General features: G+C 41.5%; 1 protein-coding gene and 1 long non-coding RNA gene across 2 annotated transcripts in view; one reads left to right on the top strand and one right to left on the bottom strand.

Annotated features, from left to right (window-relative positions):
• The window catches only part of DOCK8 (dedicator of cytokinesis 8), a 129,582-nt gene extending 129,083 nt beyond the window's left edge, over positions 1-499 (top strand). The window contains exon 49 of the mRNA XM_018571256.1: positions 332-499. Within this exon, the coding sequence (XP_018426758.1) occupies positions 332-395 (64 nt within the window). The 3' untranslated portion in view covers positions 396-499. The remainder of the gene's footprint in view (positions 1-331) is intronic.
• A 1,818-nt stretch (positions 500-2,317) lies between these two features.
• Positions 2,318-6,862, bottom strand: LOC108799389. Its single transcript, XR_001942026.1, has 3 exons — positions 6,848-6,862; positions 5,839-5,845; positions 2,318-2,732 (listed from the first exon to the last, which is right to left on the bottom strand). It is a non-coding gene; the product is annotated as an uncharacterized LOC108799389 (long non-coding RNA).
• Between the last annotated feature and the right edge of the window lie 11,454 nt (positions 6,863-18,316).

The raw sequence follows: 18,316 nt of genomic DNA, 5'->3' as shown, positions 1-18,316 counted from the left end.
CCTCTGGGCTGCTAGACCTGTCCTCACAACCTCTTTTCTCTTGGGTTCTGGCGATCTAAGGACCGCTAGCATCAACACATCTAATGCAGATTCCATAGACATGCGCTAGACATGAGGACACCGAGAAACTTCACCAGCTGGAGTGGACAGATAGATTTATATATATTCCCTTTATATAAGATCCGGCACATGCATGGCAGTAGGGGATTTGCAATGTTTGCATTTTGGTTTAGTTTTCTGTTTATTGCACATTATGTTAGCATGAAGATGTGTTTTGCCACTTTATATTGTTCAAATAATTCTTATTTAGTGTGACTTTTCTGTCTTTTAGGGGACTTTTCCACAAGTCCAGCTTCAGGAAATATGATGCACAGATCTCTCAAAGCAGCTGTTAAACTTCTGGAACCATGGAGCTAAATGAGCAAAGACCACAGGTGTACGAAGATCATACATTGATGTTAATAATATCTTTTATCTCCAGTAAGGACTGAAAAATAATTATAACAAATACATAACTAAAGCTAAAATCCAGGCAAACAGCTAAGGGCATTGTAAACACATACACAGGAGCTTTTTTTGCCTGACAGGACATCTCATTTTTCTCTACAGCTGTGAGGCATCCAGCTTAGTCACCTTCTTATGTGTACTGACCCGCCTTCTCCAGCTGTGGTGTACAAGCTATTACATGAGGGTGATGTCAACCAGTTTCAATTACATGTATTAGTTGCATTTAAATATACATTAATTTTTTGAATGAATGATAACTGTATTGAATGCAAGATTAAATATCTGCACGGAGTTCAAATTAGAAATACAGTAAAAGTGAAAACCTTTCTAACAAGACCTTACATTATACATCTTAGACCCCGTGCACAAGGACTTGGGTTTAGCCACCTTTACATGCATTTGACCGCATAAAACCAAGCTAACTGGTTTGTGTAAATGCAGCTAGACTGAATGCACCTAGGTGATGCTGAACATCTATGGGTGCATTCAGCTAAGGCAAAGCATTACGTGCTTCCAGGTTTATAAATAAGCTCCTAGGTACATGTGGTTTAATCCTGTGTGCATGAGGCCTTAAAGGGAATTACATCTACATGTTATCTGTCAGTCTAGTAACATGGAAATGCCCCCCCATCCACCATGCCCTTTGTAAGCAAGAGTTGACTAAAGTGTATCTCTTCTGATATAATGGTACTTTATTTAATAGGAGGTGATATAATACAGAATTTGCCAGCAGGGGGTGCTGAAAGTGAAAAAAATATCAGCTTATCACAGCAAAAACAGAGAGCTGGTCCTTAAAGCCCATTTCCATCTTTGTAAGTCATTAGCATTTATTGTGGTAATGTAGAGGTGCAGTGATGATATATACATGTGCACATTTTCATGACTCACATTGCTGGCTTTTTCATTTTTTTTATGGAATTGTTAGCGGGCCTGAGTCCTACAAATTGAAAATTCCCTCCCCAGGAAGCTCAGTCTGACACTGGGGCTGGATTGTCTCGTACAGCCTGTAAAGCAGCTGACCCTGTGCCTGTGAGTCATTTTTATAACAAGATCACTGCACACCAGCTCTGCCTCTCCAGGTCACAATACACTGTTCAGGGATGGGAGGCACTATGAATATTAATGAACAGGGGGAAAGAGTTTAGAGAGAAAGAGCTTCCACAGAGAAGCTTGTGCATGAGGGAAGCATAGCATTGTGGGAAATGTAGTGTTCCATTCTCTACATTGTAGTTCCCACTATGCACAGCAGCCTGTAATTTACACAGACTGTCTGCAGAGAACAGTGGCGGCCATTTCAAAAGGAGCCATTAGGAGATGAAGACCGCTAACAAAAAAGTAAGTTTTTGTGTTCATATAGAGCAACTGCATATGCCTCCTTCATGTAAACTCGGTCCTTCATGTAAACTCGGTGTACATTGCCGGCATATGTTTTTTTTGGTGTTTTTTTAATACCTCCACAAAAAGGGGGAAATGGGTTTAAATATTTCGAAATGGAGTCAGAGAATGAGAATTTATTTAGAAGCGTAATCCTAAATATCTCAGATTTCAAAAGGATCAAGCAAGCAAATGTTATTGGCCTAGGCACCACAGATTAATGAAGGAACACAGAAATCCTGGCTCTAAATAAGTGTACTGATGTACTTTGCACTTGCTTTCCTGTCCCCTGAACCAGAGATCCATGTCCTAAAGGTTGCAGTGTCACAGCCTTTTTCATGGCCCCTGCTCTGCAGCCAATCACAATTAGCTGTGTGCCCCATGGGGATTTACCCCACATCATGGCAGTCACAATGCAGGGCAATATATGTCAACACAAATTTCAGGATGAAGATCTCAAGGTTAGAGTCACAGATATTAGTGTAACACACATCATAATACTCACACTCCCATCCAGGGATCTAGCACTCCTTCCTTAATTATTTTAATAATTTATTAGAGACTAACAACAACGTATAATTGCAGTTTAATGTACAACATGTTAGTTATTACATCAGCCATTTTGTATACGTTTAGAAGCAGCTCTAAATGTCACAGGTACATAACACTTGGTACCTAAGGATGAAGTCATACAAGATTTCACTAATATTTACAATGTTCATACAGTAATGTTAATACATAAAGGTCCAATAAAGCACTTCAGTACTGCCAATGGAGATAGATACCGTGCACTCTTTTATGTCTGCAAGGTAGACGTAGAGGTGTAAATATATCAGTGTAAGTATAGCAGACTAGAATGCTGCATGTATTCTTATAGTGTAGGAAGGAACTATCTAAGACTATTTTGTATACTATTTATATGATTTTCTTGTCCCATATAGATGTATAGATTCATATAATAAAATGGTACCATATTTTTCTATGCTGTTATTTTTACAGATGATAACTTTCTAAAAGTGTTTTTTTTTTGTATATATAAGAATGAGTTGTATAATATTTTTGTAGTTGCTAATTACACAGTACTGTACCTATGAACAGAATGAGTTATTCCTTTAAATTACATGTTAACAACTTTAACACAAACATTCCCCAGAGGCTATTTTTAATATGTAACATTTTATAGTCATTTTTTAAATTAAGAACTCTGTTTCACTATGTCAGTATTCTCTTGGCTGGAAGAAAGTGTGAATGTCTGAAAGTAATAAAGCAAACTGTGAAATTGTTGATTGCTTATGTGTTAAATGCTCGATATTTGTAAAAATTTGTTGGGTTTCTGTTACATACACAATTTTATATTTTCCATCTTGCCTGAAGGCTGCAGTTTATTTTTGAGAATCCCAAATACACTACACTTAATTATTATAGAATGGAAGATACCAACTAAGGTTTGGTTTGTCCTTATACAGTGGCAAGAAAGAAAAAAAAAGGTGTTTGGTGTCAGACACACGAACATTAACCCCTTCATGACTGAGGCCCTTTTTTCAATTTTTGCACCCATGTTATCGCTTCTGTTGTAAAGCCGACAGTCGGCTCTACAAGTTTAAACAGAGTCCCGGCGGCAAAAGTCGCCGGGAGTCTGTTTAAACAGCCCCGATGCTGGCGACGTACACTGTACGTCGTCAGTCACGAAGGGGTTAACAAGTCCTTGTAAGTACAAGTACTTGATCATAAGCTGCAACACAGATGGGCCCACCCCTCTCACAGTTCCCTTTGATGTACAACCTGCTTTATGGGATCCAAATGGGTTTGTAGCAAAGTCAAAAAGTATTATTAAAAACAATAGGGTTTATTTGATAGCATGGCATGAAGAGCAATAAAGTGAATGTTACCCATTGTAACCATACAAAAAATAACTATGATCAGTCAGTATAGATCATGATTAAAAAAGAACTCCAGCCAAAAGTAAAAACACACATATATACTGAGTGGCCAGATTATTATGACCACCCCATCAGTACATCGTTGGGCCACGAGATGACTCCACGAGATGACTTCGTTGGGCCGCCTCGTTACTCCACGAGATGTTGAAAGGTGATGCGAGGAATCTGACACTGCACTGCACCTAACATTGACTAGTCTCTGACGGACACAATTTGCACGTTCAGACCCAGCTTTTCGGCTGACAGTCCAGTCTTTAAACACTTTAACAACAGCTGCTCTTGAACATGTAATGAATTCTGCTGTTTTGCTGATACTCGCTCCATGGCTCCGAGCGCCAACAATCATCCCACGTTCAAAGGCTGTTAAATCGCGTTGTTTACACATATCTTCAGAAAAAAATCACTTCTACTGTCGTGGTAAACAACCTGCTTCCCTATTTATAATGGTCTGGCCCTCTAGCAACTTCAGCGCGAAATTATAGCTAATTATAGCTAATTTGCCTACAAACGTCAGGTGGTCATAATAATCTGGCCACTCAGTGTATATAGCTATCTATATCTATAGATATATATCTATATATCTATAGATATAGATATATATAAATATAATGTATAGCTAAATAAAAGATAAAAAAGCTTTTGCTGCAATACTCATATTCAGTCCAGGACTGATCCCTGCAGTACTGCTTTTCCGCCACTAGATTTTCTCAGTCTTCTAGGTTGAATGATGGATGGCCAGTGTCATTCAACTCACTTTCCCTGAGCCCCTGAATTAACAAAGATTAATAGAAAATAGATTTCTATTTTAAGAAAGCTGATTTCTACTTAGTTATGGGTTATTGAAAATTAGAGAAGATAAAGCGATATTAATAAACTCCTGTCAGTCTAATTGCAAGAAACCAGTGGAAGAAGCAAGGATGATCTGCAGAAACCAATCAGATTGTATTGTTTACTTTAGCCAAGTCATTTAAGAAATTATATCTGAAATTATTTAGTTTCAATTAGTCACTGCACAGTGAACATCATCATTATGCTTTGCACTGCCTTACTAAATAAGGCTTTATGGTTGTTAATGTAACCTTCCTCTCAAGTGTGCTTTACAGTGTATAATTCAAATATTGTTGTGATGTGGCCCTACAACAGACAGGGCAGTGTAGAGAAGGATCCAGATTCAAACACGGATTCTGACTATTCCAAACAGTATCATGCATATTAATGTGATAGCATAGAGATTCCATCAGACAATTATATTACTGTTTTGCACAGTTGCAGTTAAGATGAATATTATGCTGGCTTCCTGTATCATCTGTAAAATAAGCACAGTCTTCCTTTGAAGTAAAACTTCAATTTCGTTAAAAAAAACCTCTCATGGCCAATTATACATAAAGTTTCAAAGAATTTTAGCAAACCTCATTGCAGATACTTACCTGCTTCTTCAGTATAGAAATTACCCTGAAAGTGCACTTGCTAGTCCTAACTGGTAAGTAAGCCTTACTTTAAACACTGTACCCCTAGCATTACACTATATGTGTGTCTCATATATAAAACTTACTGCAGTAATCCTAACAGGGCACACCTGCAATTTCATCTCTTGCTTTCTGCAGACTTCTAGAAGTAGCAGTGAGAACCAAATGAGGGACACAGGATTCGGTGACAGTTGGGTAATGCTGCTACCTACAGGCAAATTTTCACACTGGAAACCAGTGGCCTGGTATAACCTTCCACACCCCCAGCATGCCTCTGTTTGTAACAAAGCAGTATCAAAGGCAGGACATAAACACAGGTGTGGGACCTGTGTGAATACAAAAATCCTGTTTTCTTTTTCATTCATTGTGGGACACTGGAATCAGAGACATTTGGAATGTCCAAAAAGCAGTTTAACTGGGTGACCAACACCGCAAATAAAACGCTAGCAAGCCCAACTCTAAAGAAACTGGGGAGCTGCCTGTAGGAACCTTTGCCCAAAGCTGGCATCAGCCTGAACATCCACCTGGTAAAACCTTTGAAAACTTGTAACCAGAAAACTAGGTGGAAGCCTTGCAAATCTGGTAAACAGTTGCCTGATGCTGAAGAACTGAGATTTGACCTTTAATAGCACTTAGGACCAATTGTTATTCTAGGACCAATTGTAAAAAGGTCAGAATTTGATCCACTTAGTATTTTCTAAGATGAAAGTTTCATTGCTCATACCAAACGAAATCTGCCTTCCATGTAAGATGGTAGATTTTGTGGTCTTTAGTGGACTTCCTGGCTTTTGATATAATGGGGATCACTGAGTCCGAGAGGCCCCTGTTCCTCAAGACTGGGGCTTCAACAGCCATGCCTTTAAAGCCAGTGACCGTGAAACAGGATGGTAAATCCATGGTCCTTGTCCTTGGGACAGATAATCCAGTCGTTCTGAAAAAGCCCACAGAGTGTTTTCCAGGAGTCTGATCACATTAGAATACCACATCCACCTGGGCCAGTCTGGAGCTATGAGTATCACCGAAATGCACTCCATGTTGATGCTGCAGAGCAGACAAGGAAGGAGTTTCAGAGGAGCAGAAAAGGCATAGCAGTTTCAAAGGCATAGCATCCACTGCTTCCACCAGAGAATCTCTGCACCTAGAGATAAACCTTTCCAAGTTGTTATTAAATCTGGAGGCCAGGGGATCCACATTTGGTCTCCCCACCTGGAACACTTCTGGATGTAGGGACCACTTCCCCCGTCCAGGTGCTGCCACATGAGGAAGTCTGCCTGCCAATTGTGCATGCCTGGGTAAACCTGAGGGAGGGGTCACACCTGACGAAACCACGGACGATGCGGAGGAATATAAGGACCCAACCAGGGGAAAAAACTGTCCAGGCTGTCGGTGTCAGGTCCTTGAGAGGGAACACTGCAGGCCATACCAGAACTGTTAGTAGGCCTAAAGCTGGAGAGACAGCAGGACTGTTCCTATTATGTTTGTGATCCCACATGTTGCACCATTAAGGAAACAGCTTAATTGAGTATACCAAGAAAAGACCTTGGATACTCTTGAATTAACTGCTGAATGGAAAAGAGGTTCAAAAGGCCGGGGGTGACTAGATCACTGTAGGCAGCAGCAAGGACTAACTGAGGGGAAACCGTGCATCTCTTTCAAATAGGCAATGGCAGGAAAATGCTAACTCACGCTGAGGAGTTTTGCACACAACATTCTACCTATTGATGCAGCGCTGAAATCCTCAATGTTCTATTTTTTGTTGAGACTAATGTAAAAAAGGGAATAATAATAATGCCCAACAGTTCCAATAAATATAGTAGCTCCAGATGCTCAGCCCATACTGCCTACCCTGAAATTAATCAGGGTAGACTGGGTCACACCAGAAGCTGTTCCACAGCACTGGACCTGGAAAGCTGTCTGCGGCTAACACAATACACCATATAATACTATAATATAATAATATATATATATTGTGAGGATTCGCTCCAAACGGTAGCACATTAGGGACACCGCTACTCGCTTTTCACTTTAATGGCTTCTTTGCCCACTTTCACTTTTATTTAAACATCCACATACGTTTTTCCCTCGCTAGGGTTTCTCCAACACAAAGTATAGTTTTCTTGCTAACGGCAAAATAACATTTCCAATGTCTCTCCGACTTCAGGTTGTGTTTTTAACAAAACCTTTCCCACACAGGCTGTATCAAACAAACTGGCCACACAGGCTGCTCACCACACAGGTAGATTGCCACACACGCTGTTCATTTGCCACAGAGGCTGCTGTTTTGCCCAACAAGCGGATTGCCACACAGGCGGTCTGCTCCCCAGTCCACCAGACACACAGTCTGGCTCTAGGGTGGGGCCCCTTTCTTAGGAGGCTGAGTGTTCTCGTAGAGGCCCTAACAAGCCAAAACTAGAATATAATGCTATAATATAATACTAGAACGTAATAATAATATAAAATTATACCAATAATACTAGAAAGCACCACAAGCAGAGCCCAGTGCCCGAAGTTCACCTTCTAGGCAGGGCGTACAATTGTCCAGTCCAGCAAGGTCCAGTAACAGCCTCCAAAGCTGTTGCAGAGGATATGCCAATCTGAATTGCTCAAGCAGTATGAAGATAAAGTCTTGATTGAAGAAAAAATAATGTTAAACAAAAACATGCCTCAGTAGAGAAAGTCATAAAACACCAGCCAGACTTAGTGGTTCTACGAGACTTCAGTGCTGCAACCATTGTTTACAAACATAATGTCACAGGTTATATCATGACACTTCCCATTTTTCTGGTGACTAGGGAAGAGCTGATCCAGCCAAAATTATTAACAGTGACCTGTTGCTGCAGACTTGGGCAGGGGGTGAATCAGATCTCTCCTGACCTGATCCAATAACCCTGTCAGAGAAAGTTTGCCCGTCTTTGCTCTGCACATTTTCATGCGCATGCACATGTGCACCGTTCCGGTGGAAAGATTGTTCATACTCGTGAGCCTGCGCGCAAATTGCCCTGTATGCGCATGCTCTTGCACCCATTTAAACTTTGGCGCCCGACGGCCTATTTAAGGAAGAGCTCTGTATCTTTCCTTTGCTGACAGTTCTTCAGCTTGTACCCTGCTCTCTGTGTTCCTGATCCTGTTTTTCCTGATATTGACCCGGCTTGTTCTTGGACTCTGCTGATTGCTGCCTGCCCCTGACTTCGGCTTGTTCTGGACCTTCCTTCTGCATACTGATTCTGCACTGCTTTGCCTGCGCTTTACCAACCCGGCCTGCTCCTGATCCTGCCTCTGTCTGCTGATTCTGTATCTCGCTGCCTGCTTGATTGTGACCCCGCTTGTTTCTATCTTCTGCTCTGCGCCAGTTCCAGCTTCACACATCGCTGACATCATTTCCCAGGAATTGACCATCCTTGTCATCATTCAGACTGGTCTACCTGTATCTCCAGCTCCAGGTGTATCTACTTCATCAGGCACGCGTGCCCCTTTTCCATTCCTGTACCCTGTGTCCACCATTGCCAGGGGTGTTGTGACAAGAGAAGAAATGGAGGCCACCCTAGTCATCTCAGGCTCTTACCAGTTATGTAGCAAACCCTTATAAAGAAAAGAAAATCATTAAAAAAAAGACTCCCTCATATTAATCCCATGTCTCAGCAACTTTGATGCTCTAAGTGACATCTGCATTTAGCATGTGAGCGTTAACTACATAAGCAAGAACAATGTCATTCAGAATTTTAGTGATCGCAAAAGCTCTCCTAAATACAATGCAAATTTCACCGTGAGCTTTACCACAGTCTGTCTATGATTTAAGTACAGATACTATTGTGTGGCCCTAAGGACATGTCAAGGGCTGCCATTGAGGGCCCTTATTTTTACCAAGTTGACCTCTACTGCTACAGAGCGTATAAATTGGAATATTAGAGAACTAGACAAATATCTCCAATAAACTGGTTACAAACCTCTGACTGTGTTATCATGTTTTCTTATCAGTGCTAATTATGACCTCACTTTATCTGCTTTTCTTGCTGTTTGTTCACTCTTGTCATTCCACAACTTCCCTTCTGGACTTTAGCTGGCTTACATGTATTATTGAGACTTGTTGGTCTCAACAGTGTAAATACTGACAATGTACACAGGCCCTCAGAAAAGTGACCTCTGTCTGCTCTGTACAATAGCAGATTGTTCTTCCCCCTCCCCCTGTCAGGGTTCACATTGAGATGAATGGTAAAACGGGCTCCTGAGTTAAAATATTTTAATCCAGCTTCAGAAAAGGTCAGATGTATCCTTGAGATCTGTAGTCACCCATTATTAAAATGGATTTTTATTACAAAGGAACTAAGCAAATAGTTAATGCCATCAAGGTTAGGAAAGGTTTGCATTACATGAATAGAAATATTTCAGTCTTAAATGTTTTAGCACACATTAAAGTGGGCCTCCAGCAAAACCGGAAATTGAGAGAAAAGTCTCACAATGAGGACACCTGTGAAAAGGGGGTTTCCTCTTAGTTTAAGGAGAATTCCTGTGTAGGTTTGCTAACATGTTACTGCAATGCATGGTAAAGTGGGAACCATCACGGTAATGTGTTAAGGTGTCAATTTAAAATGGATGGGTTGCCTTAACGCTTAAGAACGTGTTACACATCCATTAAAGCAACACTATCAGGGTTATTCACAAAAGGGTGAAGAGTTTGGAGAAGGTAGGAGAAGTGAACAATCTAGGACAACATAGCTGAACTGGAAAAATTCTCCAATTCAGCTCACTTTCCAGTTCAGTGATGTTGTCCTAGATTGTTCACTTCTCCTGCCTTCTTCAAACTCTTCACCCCTTAGTGAATAACCCTGATAGTCTGAATGAGACATTAACGTTTACACAACCTCTTACTCCTAAGGCCTACAGTAATCCTCAAATATACTGTAGTACGTTGAAGAGAACCAATCACCAACACACCTAAAAAAATTTGAATGTCCACTGTTATAATATATAGGGCAAGGAAATCACCAATACTTGGACGAAATTCAAGCAGTGAATGGCCAGCTTAACAGGATTACATTAAAAGGAGACTAAAACCTTTTTTAATTGTAAGTTTTCCCTCCTATAGCAGATCAAATGTATTAAGTCATCCCTGAGCTAAGGCAGGAGAGCAAGCAACCTTTGTATGGGCCTTACAGCCTGAAGCTTAGTGACAGAGAAAGAAAACTGCCACAACTTCCAAGGACATACTGACCACCACTGTACTAATGTGTAGTTCTCCACTGACCCCACTGCATCCAAGCCCTGGATTGCATCATATAAGTTCCAGTGATATGTTGTCACGGGGCTAACCCAAAATGGCTGTACAAGTGTGGTACCTACCGTATTATATTGTTGCTCTCCACATTTTTAAAGTCCCAAAAACCTAACTCCATATACCTGTGTAAGACATACCAATATCTTCCTGTAGCCCGCTGCATTCTTTTCATTGTGAGACCTGTTCTTACAGCCTTCACTAAATATTGCCATGTTGTTTAAGACTTTACATTATCCGCATGTGCAAGGGAATAATGCTAGTGTTGTCAGATAGAAGATACCAAGATAACAAATATCTGATAACATTGTCCCCACTTTTACCTTTATTGCATACGGTAAATAAGGGACAACTAAAAAGGGCTTGAACTGTTCGTTTAAACTAGCAGTGATATTACACAATACTAGAGTGGTGCTACACAATAACTTATTATTGTGCAGACATTTGCCATTGTTGCTAATCTGTCTTGCCCTCGTCTCTTGTATGTTACCGAGCATAAAGTACTTCTGCACCAACCAAGCCACTATATGTTGGTACAACTTAGATGCCACTTGGCAGACATACAACAGAGAAACCTCGCACATGTGCACATCTATGCATTACTTGTATAAAGAACTTCAATGTTACATAGAAATAGTAATGCTGCCACAATGTTTACCACAACATGGATGAGTGGCACTGTAAATTGTGTGTTCTCACTGTTCGGGCCATGTGTTCTGTGTGTGTGTGTGTGTGTGTGTGTGTGAGACCTATGTGTTGCATGTGCACTAAATGTTCTGTGTGCTCGGGGTATGTTTTTAGTGTATGTGCACAGTGTTCTGATTGTGCATGTTCTGCTGGGTTAAGAAAAACCTCTTAGTGTGTGTGATGGTCAGTGTGCATGTGTATGTTGAGCACTGGTTCTTCTCCATCTCTCCTCACGTAAAGTGACAGAGTTAAATCTTAAAAATACATTCAGGTACCTTAACTATTAACAAAAATGTATCTTATTTATGTATCACTCAGCTGTAGATCCTCAAATCATCTCTGAATTGGTGCTGACACTGTCCTTCCTTCTGGAGGGTGACTACTTTTGTTCCCTATGTTCCCTGTGTGTGCTGTAAAGTAGTCACCGCTCCAAGCTCACTCCTGTGATGGCGTACAATCTCATGTTTAGTTTACTAATTTGTATTGAGATTGTAGTTCATCACATGAGCGAGCTTGGAGCTGTGACTACTTAACACACACATATACAGTGTCACTTTAAGTAACTTCAATGTGGTCCTTCTGGCAAACTAGTATTACTTCTCAGCTCATGTTCTCTTCTTATATTCAGTGGCGTTAATGAAATCATGTTTATTACTTAAGATATATCTAAACCAAAAATGTAATATACTGGATCTTAACAGTCCTTAGATGTTTCCTTTTCAAGCTAAGTTCATTTTCTGCAGGTTCTTAAAAATACCTGTTGATCCTGCCATATGCACATTAAGGGGGTTATTCACAAAGTTGCCAAAGGCAGCCGAGTGAAAAACCCAGCCGAAGTGAAGTGAGTCGAACAACATTCGGCTATTCACTCCGGCTCAATATAGCTGATTTCAGCTGTACATCGGCTGCACTTTCGCCAGTGCAGAAGGACTTCGACTCACCGAACAGCAGTGAGTGAATAGCCGAGCGGCATGACCGAGCGAAATAGAAAATCAATGAAAAGAGTTGAAAAAAAAAAAAGTTTGAAAAAATATTTTAAAAATGTATATAAATAGTAAAATTAAAAAAAAAAAGATTTTTTACAAAAGCAAAAAAAAAAACATTTGGGTGGAGCGAGCTGTCACAGCTAGCTCCGCCCAACTGTTTCCTATTGGTCAGCACCTGCTGGAGTCTTCTATCCGATTCCGGCCAATGAATAACAACTGGGTGGAGCCGGCCATGACGTCACGGCCAGCTCCGCCCAGTTATTGTTTAATGACAGATCAGCGTCCCCAGGTCATTTGGGGACGCTGATATGTCATTACAACTGGGCGGAGCCAGCCATGAGATCACGGCTGGCTACGCCCAGCTGTCCGGCTTTCGGCAGGCCGTTCGCCCCGCTTCGGCTGTCACTTTGGCTCAGTTGAGCCGAAGCATATGCCTTTGGCTCGGCTGAGCCGCTTGACTGCCTTCAGCTGCTGTGCGGGCTATTGTGAATAGCCCGTACAGCAGCCCTTCGGTTCAACTTAACTGAAGGGCTCCGGCAGACAAAGAATCAGCCAAAGCTACAGCTGGATCCTTCGGCTCCTTTGTGAATAACCCCCTAAGTGTTCATGACCTAATGATATGCAAGGCACCCAAAACTAACAGGGTTGTACACAAAAGGGTGAAGAGTTTGGAGAAGGCAGGAGAAGTGATAATCTAGGACAACATAGCTGAACTGGAAAGTGAGCTGAATGGGAGAATATGTCCAAATCAGCTATATTGTCCTAGATTGTTCACTTCTCCTGCCTTCTCCAAACTCTGCCTGCAAACATATGATACATGTCTGATCACCAGCTTTACATACACAAAGGGACGTAGATGTTACAAGAGGGTGGAAGTGACCTCAGAAGAAGAATCTGCATACTGACAGCCCCACGGCTTGAAGAAAAAAAAAGAACTGTCAGCATCCGGACCACAAACGCGTCAAAAACGCACTGCATGAGTAGCACCGTTCAGCAGATCCGCACCTGATCAGGACCTGAAAATCATGTGAACAGGCCCTCAGTGATGACTGTAACAGCATATACCAGTGACTTTTCCTCGATACAATTTAGTCACATTGTAATTTCTTTCAACTGGCACTGCCGATCATGATCTGTGAGTAAACAAAGCTGCAGAGCCTGTAAACTGAAGAAACAGAATTTCATAAAATGGTTCCCTTTTCAACCCCTTTATTAACCCCTAGTTAACCCTTGCCTAGTATTACTGATACTTTTTAAACTTTTTTTTTTTAAAGCTCACAAATATTATGCTTTTGTGGGTTGTTTTGTAGTTTGTATTCACAGAAAAAAAAAACACAATATAAATGATAACCTTATTTCAGAAGTGAATAACTTCAGCACGTTTTGCATCCCCTGCACCCTTACCTAGTATTTTTTAATACCTTTCAAACTTTTTTTTTTTATCATTACAAATATTATGCTTTTGTTTTATTTTGTAGTTTGTGGGGAAAAAACACTATTTAAATAATAACCTTATGTCAGATGTGAATAACTTTGTAAACCACATTTTGTACCAGAAACCTAATTTTATTGTTGCGATAAATAGCACAAATCACAAAATAAAATTTTTACCTACAATAATACATGTTGTTATAAATCCACGGTATCCACCAGGGTGACTTCTGACTTCCTCAGGGGTGCTTTGAAAATTTTGCTTGGTGTCATGCCTTTTCAAGGTGCAGGTCGGCCACCAGCACCATAGAAACAAATGACACTACTCCAGGGAGGGTGTGATCCAATCAGGAAAGGACAGAAATGCCTCTGTCTAGGCATGCTCTGCTCCCCACTCTACGCCATGTTGCCGCAGCTACGGCTCCTGATGTGATGGTAGGACACTGATGTAAGGGGCAGGTTCTGATGTGACAGTAGGATGCTTTAATCTCAAAGGAGGGGTGCTTAGATGTGAAAGGGGTCTCCGGAGTTGAAGGAGGGGAACCTGATTTAAATGGGAAAACCCCACTTTTTTGTATTTTTGCATTGAGTTCCCTGTTAAAACCCATTATATTTAAGACTCAGTGCCTCGAGATTTTGCATACTTTTAAAGGATGCATGACTAAAAAAAGGTTTCTAAAGCCTGAGGCATCCATTCATAATGCCTGGTTCTTACCCGGCTTCCTGTCGTTCATGCAGACTTTTACAGTAAAACATCTATTTCTAATGCCGATCTATGTACTCAGCAATAACTTGCAGTAAGAAGACACGTAGGTACATGTTTGGTGCAGTTAACAAATACGCTATTATATCCTGTACAGTAAATACTTTAGTCAGACTGCTGGCACTATGCTATTGACCCTCAAATTTAATGGCTAATACTTAATTCCTCAACAAAGAAGTACTTACACATCCAGAGATCAAATCAATTTTACAGTGAGACTAAAGGTAATTGAATTTTGTTACTGTCGTCAGGGAAACTGTACCTATAAACTGCTCTGAGAGCAGGTCAGGAAAACAAGCTGATGAGCAAATGACTTGGTTAATTATTAATAGCTGCTAAAAATGCAAGCGCTGCTCCAGAGAATGAATTATACAGTGCCACCTTGCTTGTCATATCATTTTCTTCATGTGCTTTAGGCCTGAAGAAGGATTGCCGCACTTTAAAGATTCATTACTTTGGTATATCCGGTGTTACAGGGAACTTTTATATATTCACCGTTATCAAGAACTTTCAGTCAGCACTGCAGTATTCTTTAGAGGGATGCACTTTATACTCCGATCTATGCAAAGTCAGCTCTCTAAGAAAATGCTAGATGCAAAGATCAACAGACTTTAAAAAAACTAGTAGACAAAACATGTACATGACAGGAGTTAATAATACAACAGATTAGCACAATAATGAATACCCTCTGGTTATAATAATATAATATTTATGCACTTAGAGTGGGGATGAGTGAATCAATTTGTGCAAGTCAGGACAGGAATTCACACGGTTTCTTGTCGGTTGGCCATTAGGGGTTTGGTCATTCACTTCATCGGCAAAGGTGACTTGCTCAGTGAATTCGTAAACTGGTTAAAATGTCCACATACCAGCTCAGTTCCACCATCACAGAGTCACCCTAACAAACAGGACACACCTGGACACCCAAACACTGTGTGACACAACTGACCTAATAAGGGGCAACAACGTTCCTTATAAAGATAGAAACTAGCATCCAGTGGCCTTCAAAAATGGGATCCCCATTAGACACTTGGGGGTATGTTGCATACTCTGCAAATTGAACACATACTGTAAGTGATCCAAATAAAGGGGTCTGTGGTGCCAAATTTCCAGTGAAGAAGATTTTCCATTGTTTGCTCATCTCTGACAGTTCCATCTTAGCCAAAAATGTGCTAAACATCCAGGGATTTTGGGGTGCAGACTGATTCCTAGATTTTACTGATTTAGAAAGGTTTGCGGAAGGGCACTTGAATGGCTTAAAGTTGAACTGTTGGTACCACCCATAAGGTTTTCTTCCTCCACAATACCAAAGTTTAATTTTTAAGGAAAAAATACGGAGGCCACCACTGCTAACTTTGAGTGACCTGATCTGGAACAAGCTTGCAGATCCAGGTAAGCCATAGTGAAGTTAGAACTCTTAATGTCGGAATGTATGCCAGGTCAGTGGATCAGAGTATTGAAGCCAGAAACAGTCAAACAACTAGCATTTTTCAAAAAGAACAGGCCAAAAGCTCCAAAAAGGAGCTTCCTGCAACATCTGAGTATGACCAATTTAAATAATGATATTTGACTAGTGTGTGCATTTTATATAGGCTCCAGTGTTGTAAAATGTGCTAAATGTGTCTGCCCTAAATTCAGTTTTATAGAAACACTGGAGAATATAGCAAATACTGATAGCACATTTGTAGTAGTAACACTTTAGTATTGCACCAACTGCACACATCTCATGAGATGAGTAGAGTCCAACCTACCAAGAAATATAGTTAAAGGAGAACTATGGGGTCGGGGCTTTTCCCCATAGTTCTCCTTAGGGTAACAGGAGGACACAAACTACCATCCTCCCGTTACCCTAAGCTCAGTATACCGCGAGCTAACGCTCGCGGTATACTGAGATGCCGCAGACGGAGCGGATCCCGACATCGATATCGAGATCCGCCCAGCTGCGTGAGTGACAGCTGGCTCTGCCTATCTAGAGGCAGAGCCAGCTGTACCCGCCCCCTTCCGTCCGTTCCGCCAGACAGCGCTGGCGGATCGGAGCGGGGAGGGGGGGAATCCAGCCCCTCCCCTGTCACGGCAGAGAGCCGTGACAGGATCGGAAGGTGAGCGAACCTGGTATGTGTTCGCTCACCTCCCGATCTACTGAGCCGACCTGTGACAGTCTCATTGTCACAGGTCGGCTAGAACTATGAGGTGAGTGGAAATCACTCACCTCATAGTTCTCCTTTAACACACTAATACTTGTAGTTCTTGCAGTGTTAATTTTTAGGGTACTTAAATGCATTTCAAAGTTTTAAAACCTGAGTTTAGTGTCACTTTACGGCTCCACATCTTCCCCAAGGCCTCCTTCCCCTGAAGTTCTCCAGAATTTTTATATTTACCTTTTTAAAGTCTTCATAATGCTGTTGGGGTCTTCACATCTCTTCTCTGGGCTGGGAGGTGCCTCTCTCTCTTCAAAAGTACGCAGGGAATGAAGGGCGCCATGGTGACGTCACCTCAGAGGGTTAGCCGTCGGGTCCTGAGTCTTGTGGGATGAGAGACGCTGGGCATCATTAACCCAGAAGACATCTTGTGGCCAAGAAGAGGTACGGCGGAGGACGGATTAAAGGTGAATATTGTAGACAGAGCCGCTTTTGTTTTGTTTTTCACAGTACCCATGAAACTATATAATTAAATAAATATTTAGGCTGGAGTTGTATTTTATTGAACTGACATAAATATCTGAATCCGTTTTGTGTTTAACATCTTGAAATCCTTGCATAGCAGTCTTCCCATTGAGAAAGGGTCAGCATTTCACAATAGGTATCTACAGGAGACTGTAACACCATCTTGGCTGTTTTCACTCAGTTTGGGCAATGATCGTATGTCTGTAAGCCTTTACTCTGCACTAGGAATTATTGTACAGTTATCTGTAAAAAATGTTCTTTACCTCCCCTGACTGAGTCAAATCCTCCTTCATTTGTGTCACACACTCCCCCCTGCAAAGCAGCTCACAGTGGGAGGGTTTCAGTAACAGTGGCAGTGCTGTCAATGCAGAAAGCAGTGAGCAGAACTAGGTATGGCCAGGTGCTTATGGACAGGCTTGTGAATCAGCAGTGACAATGCTTATAGCCATGTCTCCTGAAACATTTTCTCATTCCACTGTAGTGCAAGCAGCCATAACTTACATGGGGGAGGCAACTCTGCTCTGAATTCAGGAGCAGTGCAGCATTGTTACTACTCCATTACAGGAAGCTGTATTAGCTGGATGTCCGTGGCAGGATCAACAGGTATTTGTGGGACTTTGTAGAGGGACTAAAAGAAAACCTGAAGGTGCAGTTGTACTTATAACCAAGTGCTGCAGCACATTATTTATAGGAGGGCAATAGTTCTACTTTAAAGGTATAGCTACTTTAAAGGTATAGCTTTTAAAAAATGCTTTTTTTTTTGCATTGGAGTCAGTAAAGCATTGCAACTGCGATCAATGGATTGCAGGTGCAATGGTCTGGCTCCTGCAGAGTCTTTCTTCCAGTCCCTGTCTGCACCAAGGTATGGATTTTCAGTTACAGGGAGGGGAGGCAGTATTAAATTATGGGGAGAGTGAAATACATTCATCTCCATAGTTAGAGCCGACATGTGACACTGCAGATGTCACACATCGGCTCTATAGATCACGATCTGAGTGATTTGACATGGCTCTTTCTGGCTCCACAGCCACATCATCCATTCACAGATCTTTTGACAGGTTCTGTGAATGGAGAGACTACAAGTCCTATCTGCTGATCAGGAACACACTGCTGATCGCTCAGTTACTGATCTTCTCCCTGCAGAGAGTAATGGCTGTCAGTTACTGCTCTCTGCAGGGATTCACCCCTTCCCTCAGACAGGGGAGGGGGTGGGCACAAGAGCCAGCTGTC

This window comes from Nanorana parkeri, unplaced genomic scaffold (genome assembly GCF_000935625.1).
Source record: "Nanorana parkeri isolate BGI_ZX_2015 unplaced genomic scaffold, ASM93562v1 scaffold1713, whole genome shotgun sequence".
Classification (NCBI taxonomy): Eukaryota; Metazoa; Chordata; class Amphibia; order Anura; family Dicroglossidae; genus Nanorana; species Nanorana parkeri.
This window is presented reverse-complemented; position numbering and strand designations above follow the sequence as displayed.